Source organism: Mytilinidion resinicola, assembly GCF_010093595.1.
Source record: "Mytilinidion resinicola strain CBS 304.34 unplaced genomic scaffold BDZ99scaffold_4, whole genome shotgun sequence".
Taxonomy (NCBI): domain Eukaryota; kingdom Fungi; phylum Ascomycota; class Dothideomycetes; order Mytilinidiales; family Mytilinidiaceae; genus Mytilinidion; species Mytilinidion resinicola.
This window is the reverse complement of record NW_022985440.1, coordinates 924493-936537: the sequence shown is the minus strand read 5'-3', so window position 1 is coordinate 936537 and position 12045 is coordinate 924493. Positions and strand designations below refer to the sequence as shown.

The following is a 12045-nucleotide window of genomic DNA, read 5'->3' as shown; positions in this document are numbered from 1 at the left end:
TCTATCCCGGAACATCACCACGTTCCCAAAAACTTCACATCAACCAAACTCAACAATACAAATATCTCATCACAACTCAGTCTTACCTGACGATACTATATGCAACGAAGGCTGTAGCTGTCCGTCTTCTAGTCCTTGTTTTCAACACCAAGGCCGAGTAATACCCCGGCCTTTGTGATTTGCCGACGCCGCTTTCTTTGGGGAAGACGAACTGACAACGTACGCAGCCGAACGTGTTGCGACTTGCTCCATTATAAAAGTGTCTGTGCCATGTGCGTTTCATCGACCTGGCTCAAGCTGGGGGGCTGTGAGTTCAGATTGGTCGTTGCGGCACAGCAGCGGCTATGCAATACAGCAATGCAGCTCATTGGCCCAAACAGCACTCCATTAGGGCTAGCACGATGGGGTCGACTTGAAGACTGCTATTATGGAAATACTACGTTTGCCCCAGCTGTTTTTCGTCGTCTGTTGCTTCAGTCTCATCTTTTTGGTCTCATATCGTCTTCTATTCTCTCCTCTAGGTTCTAAAAGGATCTTGTCAACGATATGCATCTGATATCCTTGCTTTTTGTAATACTCCTATCACATCTAGTGTGTGCCGGTTCACAAACATGCTACTTCCCGAATAAAGTCGTCGTTCCCGGTCATCGACCATGCAACGAATCCGCAAACCAATCCCATTGCTGTGGTCCCAACGATTTCTGTCTCGATAACGGCCTCTGCTATGATACCGCCGGAACCATCTCGCAGCAGACTTGCACAGATCCAAATTGGGACGCATCAGACTGCTTCCAACTATGCAAAGAAGGTTCGTAATCACCATTTTTAGTACTCTCTATACACCCCTTCAACCGCTCATCCTTGTAAAGCACGCTCAGGCCTTCCAATAATGCCCACCGGCCTCTTCATCGACCTCGCTCAAGGTATCCGTACCTTCTGTTGCGATATTGACACATACAACTCAGCGAACGACACGTGCCTCTACGGCGGAACACCAACCATGCCCTTTGGACTCCCATTTGGCAAAGTCATAACGGATCGCAGCACCGGTTCCATCGAGATTTTCAATTCAACACACAGGCAGGACCCCACGACAGCCAACTCAACCAAGTCAGCCACCACTCAGACCGTCACAATCACCGCATCTGGAAACAGCAACGGCACCGCTAGCACCCAAAATGATGCCAGCAAGTTAGCCGCCGTCGGCGCGGGCGTCGGCGCCCCGCTCGCTCTCGCCTTGCTGGGCGTATCGTACCTCCTCTACCGTGAGAAGCAGAAGACGGCGAATAGATACCCGGTTGGGTATATCAGCTCTTCGAAGGAGGATCAGCGGGCTTGGGTCGCGCAGGTGCAGCAGCAGGGGTATACGCAGACGCGGACGCAAGATCAGAATCAGTACGCGTATACAACTGAGACTCCGGAGAGCTATAATGCGCCGCATCATGCTCATCCTCAGTCGATAAGGCCGCCGACAGAGTTGGATGCGACAAGGGTGGGGGAGCTAGATGCGAGGCATAGCCGGTGGGTTAATGGGTAGCGCAGCCGCCGAAGACGCCGGAGAAATGAGGCTGCTGCTGTTTCTGATAGCACAGTACTTGACCAAAAGAATGTCGGATGGTGACGCTCTGGCAAGGTATGGAGTGGAGCATAGAGTTTTCTTCGAAAATTAAAGAGCATTGAGCATGTTTTGTATATACCTTTGGAGCATACTTAGTCCTGTCGCCTAATTTCTTTCTGATCTGCAGAGCAATAGGAACTATGTGGCCACTGAATTTCGAAATCCACTAGAAGTGCATGCCTCCGTTGATATGGAGACTATATCCCGCATAATCGGACAACGGAACGCGTAATTACCCATAGTGAAGGCCATGAAGCCCGAAGGGACAATGCTTCGAGGTAAAGCTCGTTTAAAAGCCAATTCAGCGCATCCCGACCCACGATTGAGTTACGAGACTCTTGGTTTTTAGTTGTTCCCGGTGGAGCTCCTGTATAGGCGAATAGCCGTGTTTTCTGTAGAATTTTGGAAACGCTTCATTAAAGATAGAAAGGCTGGAGCATTGTGCCATTGAGACCACTTTGACGACCAGATTGCATCCATAGCAACCCATTGGAGTCCCGATTGTAGGGAAGAGTCCGGGACGTGATGGACTACCTCTTGGAGTTTCGCGGCGAGGTTATTTCACAAGTACGGAGTCCGCCTATGGCTGATAAGTCCTTATATAAGAGCTCTGAAGAGAGTTGAGTGAAGTATAGAAATTGAAAGGGTCTAGAGTAAGAAGGAAATACTGAATGTAACAACGAAGACTTTGAAGAACATGTCGACAGACGAAAGACCTTGGGACTGGAAACGGTTCAAATCTGTTCAGAGACTAGGTACCTTAACTCCAAGTATAGTTCGGTGCAGTAGAGGTGCGGAAAGAGCTATGGGATTGGAAATGTTCACTTTGAAAGGATATCACGCTGGAGACTTTGATAACGTTGTCCGCAGTGGCCCAATAGGTCTGCATCGATCAAGAACAACCATCTTACACCTCTGTATACCATTCTAAGATATTCAAAGTATCCTCAAGACTGACGAGATAGTGGCGGTGTGGGGTGTTGTCGCATGTACCACTAGACGCGGAAGACGTCCCGCACTCCGACCTCATCGCTCATCAAAACATCAACACCAAACCTCGCCCTAGTCAACGCACTTCACTTCGAAAGAAACCAATACTAATTATGCTGGATATATCTAAATACAAGGAGGTGTTCCCTCCCGCCGTCGCACATGGCTACCCTGAAAACCTTTACAACGATATTATCGCCAACCGGCGCAAGCTCGACAACAAGCTCTTCTTCGACCGGCTGGTAGACACCTTGGGCGTAAAAGGTATGCCGCCTACACCTCCATTCACCCTATCCCTTCCATTCACCCTAATCTAACTAACATGCTCTACTGCAGTCGGCCACCACTATCCCCCCCGCACGCCATCCGACCTGACCAGCCTCCACAAAACCATCACGCACGCCCCAATCCCCGACCCGCAAAAACAATGCCTCCTCTTCTACCTGCTCAAAGACCTCTCCCCCTCCACCCACACCGAGCACGAGCTCGCCGCCGCATTCGCGACCAAGACCCTCATGCCGCAGAAGCTGTGGACCTTCATGGAAGGCCTGCACGCGCTGGACCGCCAGCAGTTCATGACGGCGGTCGAGTTCCTCTCGCACCCGAGCCTGCTGCCCACCTTCACCGAGGAGGTGCTCGAGTGCCTGCTGAAGCACGCGCGCGGCGGCGAGGACGAGAAGCTCGCGCTCGCCTACTTCCACGCCGTGCGGCCGCCGCTCGAGCGCAAGGAGGTGCGCGACACATTCGTGGACTACCTCGCTGAGCGGAGCGTGGTGGAGGCATTTTACTTCGTGCGGGGCCGGCCAGAGGATGAGCGGAGGGGCTTGCTGGAGATTGTGGTGGCGAGCGCGCTGGGTGCGTTTGCTGGGGCGCGGAAGGCGGCGAGGGGTGCAGAGATTGTGGATTTGCCGCTGGAGGAGGAAGAGGAGGGGTGGGTTGAGGAGTACTTGGTGGAGGGGAAGGGGAGGAATCTACATGGGGCGAGAGATACGGTTATGGCGAGGCGCATTGCTACGGGGAGGTATAGGGAGGCGTTGCATGACGGCGGGGTCAAGGGGAGAAGATATGATGGAGTCACTTGGGATGTCGTGAAGGATGGTCTTGCGAGGGGACTGGGTGATCGGGGTCATGAGAAGCCTTTTGTGGTTGTTTGAGGATAGGGCTGTGCTCCATGTTTTGGGTTTGGATATAGCGATTGGAGTTGGGCGTCTGAGAATTGATACATTCACTGGCGCTGGGTCCGAATTCCGAACTGCGAAAGTTCGGAATCTATCCAAAAAAGAGGGGAGTTGGATGAGGACCAGAAACTTGATGGCAGGGATCTGAACCTCAGGGAAGCGAGTGATGGAGTCAGTTTTACTAACCCTCGGCCGAGGTGCCTCGCTTCAACGGCCTGCATCGTAAACCCTCTTCTGGGACGGGCCGGTGAATCTGTTAGCTGCCATTTAAACCCGGATCCAGCTGTAAAACGTTATGATCAAGCAGTTGCCTCAGCCGTGTCTAGGTCCATTCATACGCCGGAGCGCCTTCGGAAGGGTTTGATTTCTCCGATTCCAAGAGTCTCTTCACTCCCTTCCGCGTCAACTTCTTCACAAAGTGTAAATATCTACCTCGCTTCAAGATACCCCGCTACCTCGAGCATCGATAGATTCGCGTGCTATACCCATGCCCTTCGGCTACTTCCCCGTCCCTGGTACTTGTTTTGAGGCACTTGTTCTCAACTACCCACGAATGAGCTTCCCCTTCATCTCGACCTCGTACGAAGCTACTTACACGCATGGTGTCGTGGAACCTGACTCGGCAGTCGGCGCGGTGGAGATCCCTCACTGACGTCCCTGCACGGTGACAATATATTGCACACTAGATTACTTGAAGGAAAAATCGTCAGAAGGTTCCACTTTTACACCTCCATCAATTGCGGGGAACCAAGGAAAGGGCCGAGAAGCCTCACCTCCCTAGGTTTCGGACTTGGCTACCTGGATTGTTGATTCGGTTTTCGGAAGCTCGATGACACCGGGAATAAGGCCGTCAGGTATATAAGAGCCATTTTCGTTCAAGTGAGTAAGAGTTTAGGTGTGATTAGTGCACTATTTCTACGCCATCATCACGAAATTTTCGAAGCGCTATGGCTGACGAGAGAACATCAGGAAGCGGTTTGGTGGCAATCCTGTTGGACAAGTTCGATGTCGTTACTGCCATTAGCAGTGCACTCGTTGTGGTGAGTCTGAACTCAACGAAGAGAGGCGAGTGACGCTTGACCAACCGCTAAAGTCAAGTTATGCTGAAGTTCGCTGTTTACATCGTCGGACACGCCATTTACGACCTATACTACGCACCGCTGAGTAGATTTCCAGGCCCCAAGCTAGCGGCTATCAGCCGATTGCCTTTCTTCCTAGCGTCGTATAATGGAGAAATCCATACCTGGGTATCAGCTCAACACGCGAAATACGGCAAAGTCGTCCGAATCACTCCAACAGACCTAAGCTATATCGATGGTCAGGCTTGGAAAGACATATACGGCCATCGGATAGGTACGGCAGGGAACATACCAAAAAACCCCAAATTCTACGGCACTGCCCCGAACGGAACACCCTCAATGGTCAATGGAATAGATGATCCAGCCCATTCCCGTATTCGTAAAGTCTTTGCGAACGCATTCTCCGACAAGGCGCTCAAGGAACAAGAAAAACTTTTCAAAACATATGTCGACATGCTGATCGGCATACTGAGGCAGGGCACCAAGAAAGATCCGAGTACGGCTTTCAACATGGTGAACCTATACAACTTCACAACATTTGATATCATGGGCAAACTTACATTCGGTGAGGCTCTGCAGCTCCTCGAAAAGAACGAGTATAATCCCTGGGTGGCCGTCATTTTCCAAAGTGTCAAGGAAAATTCCCGGCAAAGAGCGATGCGAAATTTCCCCTTCTTCGTCGCTTTGGAACCTTACCTCTCCGACAAAGCGATAAATAAGAAACGCCTTGCTCATTTCAACTATTCGTCCGATCGCGTGGATCGTCGACTGGCTGTCGAGACCGATCAACCCGATATTTGGAACCTAGTCATGCGGCAAAAAGAGAGACATGGCCTGAGCCTCGAAGAAATGCACGCGAATGCATCATTGTTCATGCTTGCCGGCACCGAAACGACAGCAACGCTGTTGAGCGGACTCACTTTCCATCTCTTGAAAAATCCAGACAAGCTGGCAAAGCTTACCACAGAGATTAGAACTACGTTTGCCACTGAAGAGGACATCACCATTGAGACTCTTGCTCGGCTGAAGTACCTCCATGGCTGCCTCGAAGAAGGTCTTAGAATGTATCCACCCGTCCCAGTTGGGTTTCCACGAAAGGTTCCAGCTGAGGGCGCTACAGTTTGCGGAGACTTCATTCCGGGCGGAGTAAGTGCTGTCGTCCAACTGTGATAGTATCTCTAATAAATCTACAGACATCGATATGCATGAGTCAGTGGGCAGCGTACGAATCGGAGCTCAACTTCGCCGCACCGAAAGCATTCATCCCCGAGCGATGGTTAGACGATGAACGCTTCGCAGGAGACGAGAAATTCGTGCTACAGCCCTTCTCATATGGACCAAGAAATTGTCTAGGCAAGAAGTAAGTTACCGTTGTCGATCCTGAGATTGTTTGCGTCTTTGTTTGCTGATCAAAGGCGACTAGTCTGGCGTATCATGAGATGCGACTTATATTGGCCACAGTGCTTTGGCATTTCGATCTCAAACTCTGCCCGGAAAGCGCGGATTGGGCAGACCAGAAGGTCTATACGCTATGGGATAAGCCGCCACTTATGTGCACGCTTAGCCCCGTAAGGGCGGTCTGATGGTGTTGATATCCGTTGTCGATGCGTGGATTGGGGATGCCGATTAGTCTTAGCATTCAGACAGGGTAGCAGAATGAAGATAGCCTCATATTGAGAACGTTGATGACATGAAATGAGGAAGTAGCACAGTATGATATCCTCTCAGACGAAAAATGAAGACACCTGACGTAACCTTTTCTTGCTTTAAGGCTGAAGGCCATCCGTATGAATACAATAGCGTTCCCCAAGCTCTGTAAAATAGCGTCACTAATCTCACAATGTTGCTATAGCTGAACCAGAGTATCAGCCTACCTGAAGTACTCGAAGGTCTGTAAACTGACAGGCCTTGGTATTACGCAATCTATAGTACACCGTGCGGTCATGTTACCGGCCTCCGTCATGGAGATGAAACGCGCAGCAGACATTTCATCTTGGGTGTGGTGATGCGGACTTTGCAGGTGGGTGAGATGGAAACGATGGTGTTGTGCAAGGATGGGGCGTATCTGACGCCCTGACGCCCTGACGCGTTGGGGACGGAGTTGCTTTTTAGGGAATGATGTAATAACTAAACTCAGCCACATTCAAGTTGCGACAGCTCCCCAAACATACAACCTACATACAACATATCTACCCAGCACCAGCCCACGCACGCCTAAAATCCCCATAATTCCTTCAGCCTTTCACCAATCACACGTCTAGCATTTTCATAATGAACGGCAACGGCCAAAAACACGCCTCAGGCACGTCAACTCCAAAGGATTCCGAGGATTCAGCTGTTCCCGCTCAATCCAAGGGCTCCTGGACTTCGTTCTTGAAGGTTTGCACTATGATGAGCCCGCGCATGCTAGAACGCTTGCTAATCGCGTCTCCCCAGTCCATTGCTTCCTTCAATGGCGACCTCTCCTCCATGACCGCCCCGCCCTTCATCCTCTCGACCACATCCCTCGTGGAGTACTCGTCGTACTGGGCCGAACACCCCTCCACTTTCGTCGCGCCTGCCAACGAGAACAACCCGGAGAAGCGCGCGGTCCTCGTCCTCAAGTGGTTCCTGAGCACACTGAAGCAGCAGTACAGCAGTCGCAACGAGAAGCTTGGCAGCGAGAAGAAGCCGCTGAACCCCTTCCTGGGCGAGCTCTTCCTTGGCAAGTGGGAGGATGATGCTGGCACCACACAGTTGGTCAGCGAGCAGGTCAGGTGGGTCACAATGGAGACACCAAAGTCTGACCCCGCTCATTGATGTACAGCCATCACCCGCCAGTCACGGCGTACAGCATCTGGAACTCGAAGGCGGGAGTCAGGCTACAAGGCTACAACGCCCAGAAGGCTTCTTTCTCGCGGACAATCAATGTCAAGGTAAGTGTGCAAGTTAACCAGAACGATGGGTTGCTGATGTTTGCGCAGCAAATTGGCCACGCCATTCTCCACATTGATGCATTCGACGAAGACTATCTGATCACCCTTCCCTCACTCCACATCGAAGGCCTCATTACTGGGGCGCCATATGTGGAGTTGGACAGCTCCAGCTACATCAAGTCTTCATCTGGCTACACCGCGAAGATCGACTATAGCGGCAAGGGATGGCTATCAGGCAAGAAGAACACCTTCACGGCGTCGCTTTATCAAGACGGCAAAGAGAAGCAGCCGCTATACACCGCCGATGGGCAATGGACCGATTGTTTCACAATTCGCGACGCCAAGACCAAGGATGTTGTCGAAACGTTCGACCCCACAGTGACCAACACAACCCCTCTCACCGTCGCCGAGATAGACCAGCAGGACGAAATGGAGTCGCGACGCGCGTGGCAGAAGGTGGCTCAGGCCATTTCCAAGGGCGATATGAACACTACGTCCGCAGAAAAGTCGGTTATAGAGAACCAACAGCGCGAGATGCGGAAGCAAGAGAAGGCAGAGGGCCGGGAATGGTCACGCCGCTTCTTCACCCGTGCGCCAAAATCAGCTCTCTTCGACGCTTTGGCTAACAGTATCGGCGAGGCCATCAATTCCAATCTGACTGATGGCGTATGGTTGTTTGACCAGGAGAAGGCGAAAGATTCTGCGCCACCATTCCAACCGCAGTAGTGGTACTGTATGGTGATTTCTTCCTATTCCCTAATGAGTTCGGATCTCTTTACCTCTTGTAATATCACATGACCTATGTAGGTCGCCTTTTTTCAAACAGGGGCGTCTCATGACCTAATTGCATCTGCTTCCTCCTGCAACTTCTAAACCTACTCTGTGTTTTGTATTCTTAGGCAGGCTCCTCCCGAATACGATCCTCAATATTCGAACGATAATGCAATACCTGGGTGCTGGCAGTGCAGTTTAGCAAATGAGCGCCCGCAGATGTCAGGTGGTCCAGCCAAAAAACCACAGCCACACTTTTGCACAGCCACCTCCACAACCGCCCTTGCGCCCTTCTTTCGAACTTCATCTCGCCCTGAGGGCCCCTTACGGCTTGTGGCGGAGCTCGATGATGACTCGAACCATGACCGCGTCATGGCCAGAGCTCCGCAATGTCCTCTATATATTGCCGTTCCTTCACAATACGTCGACACGTCACAACTCGGCCATCCTCCTCAGTCCTCTTCGCTGAGTGCACTGAGCCCGCTTACTTATAAGCCATACTGTCCAGCAAACCAAACGTCACACTCCGCTGGCAAACAACAAACCAAACACCACAGTACACCATAAAAGAAACCCCAACCAACAGAGATCACAATCATACACTTCCACCTTCCACGCGGGAAGTACAGCAACAACCTTCACACACCCTATCCACAGCAGCGCTATACACTCCCCTCCACACCCCCTACAACCACCAACCATGAACGACTACGCCCCCTACGCCGATCTCCGCTCCGCCGCCCGCGCCCGCAACCGCACCACCACCGCCCTCAAGAAATACTTCTCCTACAAAGCCCTCCACCGTAACCAGCGCGCCCAGCCCCACCTCCTCATCCCCTGCTACCTCCACTCCTCCGTCTCCTGCCGGATCTGCGGCTGGGGCACGCTTCCCGCGGACCCCGCGGCTCGCGCCGCGCTCCCCGCGCGCCCGCTCACGAAGCGCGAGTTCTACGACGAGGCGCAGGCCTGGCCGCGCCCGCCGCGGCGCCACCACGCGTTCCCGAAGCGCGAGAGCGAGTATGGGTGTCGCTCGACCCGGTGGGCGCGCAGGAGCGAGCGGGGGCGGGCGGTGGGAAGGGAGTTGAGGCATATGGATGAGTTTCATGAGGACGAGATGATGCTGGAGGCGGAGGTGGAGCATGCGATTAGTTGTGGGTATTGTGGGGGGATGACGGATCCGGGGTGGTGGGATGGGGAGCGGTATGAGTGGGCGACTGAGGATTTGGTTGTGCACGCGCCGTGGGCGGATGAGGATGAGGGGGGTCAGGAGGGGGAGGAGGAGGGGGAGGGGGAGGGAGAGGCTGGGGCGGCGGTTGAGGGGGGTGATGTGCTTGAGGATGAGGAGTGGGACGTTGTATCTTGCGTCTCGGAGGCGTCGTCGTGGGAGGACGTTGGGGAGGAGGATTGTGTTTGATGGGGAGGATGGGGTTGAGGTGTTAGGAGACCGGTTTCTTACATATACCCCTATGATTACAACTACACTATTTTACACTGCCTGAATCGCTATGAACTACATGGACCTGAGTACCCTGATACAACTGGCAAGATTCTGCGACCATCCGCCATCGAGGCAAGCTTGGACCATCCATGAGACGTTGGCGTTGGAGAGGTGTGCTCTGGGTTGACGCCGCCTGAGGCAATCTAGCTCGTTTCCTGGTTGTTCAAAACATCTTCCTTTCGAAACGTAAAAGGCTGCTAGAGGACCTCAGGCAGTGGCGAAACTGTGTACACATAGGATTATAATACCCCGCCTAAATCGCGCCGTCCTGGACTTTACATCCTATTCAGATTCCTAAAACTAGGCAGGAGGACCTCATGCAGTGGCAAAGTGGCATACACATATCACCTTAATCAGGATAGTAAGATATCCCGAATTGCTACGTAGAAGGACTAGAAGTGCATAATCTAGCTCAACACTGCATGAGATGCTTCAGCACATTTACTGATGATTCAAACCGATCTCATTCCGATTTACGGAACGCTGTTGAAGGATCTCAGACGATGCCAGAGCGGTGCACACGAGGGAAAACATAGCAGGCAATGTATTGTATTGCTAGCTAGTGGCTTCTCAGCCTCCCTCCCCATAAAAGATTCTTAACCCTGAAAACCGCTATGGATGCCCCTAAGCTCCCCTACGACCGCGACCCCTCGCCCTGCCACCGCGTCCTCTTCCAGCCCTAGCACCCCTCCCGCCTCTAGCCTTACCCCTACCTCTCACTATGGGCGTGGCCGGCTCGTCGTCGACGCCCGCCGCCTCTCCGTCGTCATCGTTACCTTCCGATGCGGTGAGAGTGTCCTGAGAGCCGCTGGCTGCCGCCGCCTGGAGTCCCCCAGCAGGCTGACTAGGGCCAGCAATGTCGTTCTTCTTAGAGTCTAAATCAGAGTCAGCCGTCGTCCGCAATGAGACGCATTTTATACCAGGGGCTAAACACATCTGCTTTGCGCAACCTGATACCCAACCCGGGGCACCTCAGACGGCGCCAAGCCAGACCACACAAGAGGGACTGTTTAGGTTTCTAATCTTACCTGCGCCTGATGTACCGCTTTGCTGTGCACGTTTCTTGGCCGCATAGCGTGCGCGACGTGGCACATTGCGCGCTTCTGCTGCATTTTGCGCTTCTTTGTCGAATGGGATGTACTCCTCGCCGGCGTCGGTGTCGTACTCGGAGAGCGACGACTCGGCCCCAAGATCCAGATCATCGAGTCCCTCCATGGGCGTATGTTCGGGCTCTTTCGGTTTTTCTGCTCTTTCAGGGGTGGGAGATTTGGTGGGGGCGTAGAGGGTGGCATATTCAACCGCAACATTGTCATGCGTGATGCGCTGCGAGGGAGCTGTGATGTCGGTCTGCCGGAACGGGCCATACGTATGCTGGATATGTGCCGGAATGGGGACACGTGGAGGCGGAAGATATAGCGAATTTGACGGCGAAGAGCCCGGACTCGGCAAGGGGAGTATCGGCGGCGTAGGAACGAGGTGGGGATTTCCTTCGAAGGGGACATAAGCTGGACGCGTTAGCCATAAACACCCGCCTAGGTGAGAAGTAATGAACGAAGCCCTGAAGCGTACTCTGGGTGTCAGGGTTAAAGAAACCCTCATTGTTCCACGGTATCTCCCCGTAGTGGAACCTGTCGGCCCAGCTTCTACCACTTCCGCCCTCAGATGTGCACCCTTTCTGCTTCAGCCGCTCGTAAACAGATAGGCCGTTCGGCTGCTGTGTAGAGGACGACATGGTAGGTGTGTGCTTAGAGTGGAGAGAGAGAGAGAGACCTGGTGGGAGGTGAAAGTGAAGGACCGCCCTGGGGAGTCTCAAGTGGTGATGAGGTTGTGCAGAAGTGAGATGAACAAGACTCGGTTTAGCGTGACGATGAGCGAGATGGAGTCTGGAGGTCTTGTTTGGGCCTGGCCGCACTCATGTATGCGGCAGGGTGGACCTCCCGGGCGAGGCAAGAGTGAAGGGTGTAAAGTGTAGAAAGGTCGGAGTGTGGAGTTGAGG

At 53.0% G+C, this 12045-nt stretch overlaps 6 protein-coding genes across 6 annotated transcripts; 5 read left to right on the top strand and 1 right to left on the bottom strand.

Moving 5' to 3' along the window:
* Positions 1-476: 476 nt before the first annotated feature.
* Positions 477-1791, top strand: BDZ99DRAFT_459741 (uncharacterized protein). The gene is made up of 2 exons (XM_033719228.1): positions 477-808; positions 870-1791. The coding sequence occupies exons 1-2, from the start codon at positions 547-549 to the stop codon at positions 1535-1537; spliced, it is 930 nt and encodes a 309-aa protein (XP_033580954.1). The 5' UTR covers positions 477-546; the 3' UTR covers positions 1538-1791.
* An 875-nt stretch (positions 1792-2666) lies between these two features.
* Positions 2667-4256, top strand: BDZ99DRAFT_436665 (uncharacterized protein). Its single transcript, XM_033717544.1, has 2 exons — positions 2667-2872; positions 2945-4256. Exons 1-2 carry the CDS (start codon positions 2722-2724, stop codon positions 3760-3762), a joined length of 969 nt encoding a protein of 322 aa, XP_033580953.1. The 5' UTR covers positions 2667-2721; the 3' UTR covers positions 3763-4256.
* Positions 4257-4952: 696 nt separating this feature from the next.
* BDZ99DRAFT_459737 (cytochrome P450) lies at positions 4953-6601 on the top strand. Its single transcript, XM_033719227.1, has 3 exons — positions 4953-6011; positions 6059-6225; positions 6289-6601. The coding sequence occupies exons 1-3, from the start codon at positions 5319-5321 to the stop codon at positions 6446-6448; spliced, it is 1020 nt and encodes a 339-aa protein (XP_033580952.1). The 5' UTR covers positions 4953-5318; the 3' UTR covers positions 6449-6601.
* Positions 6602-7047: 446 nt separating this feature from the next.
* Positions 7048-8717, top strand: BDZ99DRAFT_410235 (oxysterol binding protein-like protein). The gene is made up of 4 exons (XM_033716575.1): positions 7048-7244; positions 7302-7621; positions 7672-7780; positions 7829-8717. The coding sequence occupies exons 1-4, from the start codon at positions 7137-7139 to the stop codon at positions 8504-8506; spliced, it is 1215 nt and encodes a 404-aa protein (XP_033580951.1). The 5' UTR covers positions 7048-7136; the 3' UTR covers positions 8507-8717.
* A 236-nt stretch (positions 8718-8953) lies between these two features.
* BDZ99DRAFT_554110 (uncharacterized protein) lies at positions 8954-10048 on the top strand. Its single transcript, XM_033727117.1, has one exon. It carries the CDS (start codon positions 9252-9254, stop codon positions 9963-9965), a length of 714 nt encoding a protein of 237 aa, XP_033580950.1. The 5' UTR covers positions 8954-9251; the 3' UTR covers positions 9966-10048.
* A 625-nt stretch (positions 10049-10673) lies between these two features.
* On the bottom strand, positions 10674-11781 carry BDZ99DRAFT_495562 (uncharacterized protein; the record flags this gene model as incomplete). Its single annotated transcript, XM_033723378.1, has 3 exons — positions 10674-10924; positions 11078-11554; positions 11619-11781. 3 exons carry the CDS (start codon positions 11779-11781, stop codon positions 10674-10676), a joined length of 891 nt encoding a protein of 296 aa, XP_033580949.1.
* Between the last annotated feature and the right edge of the window lie 264 nt (positions 11782-12045).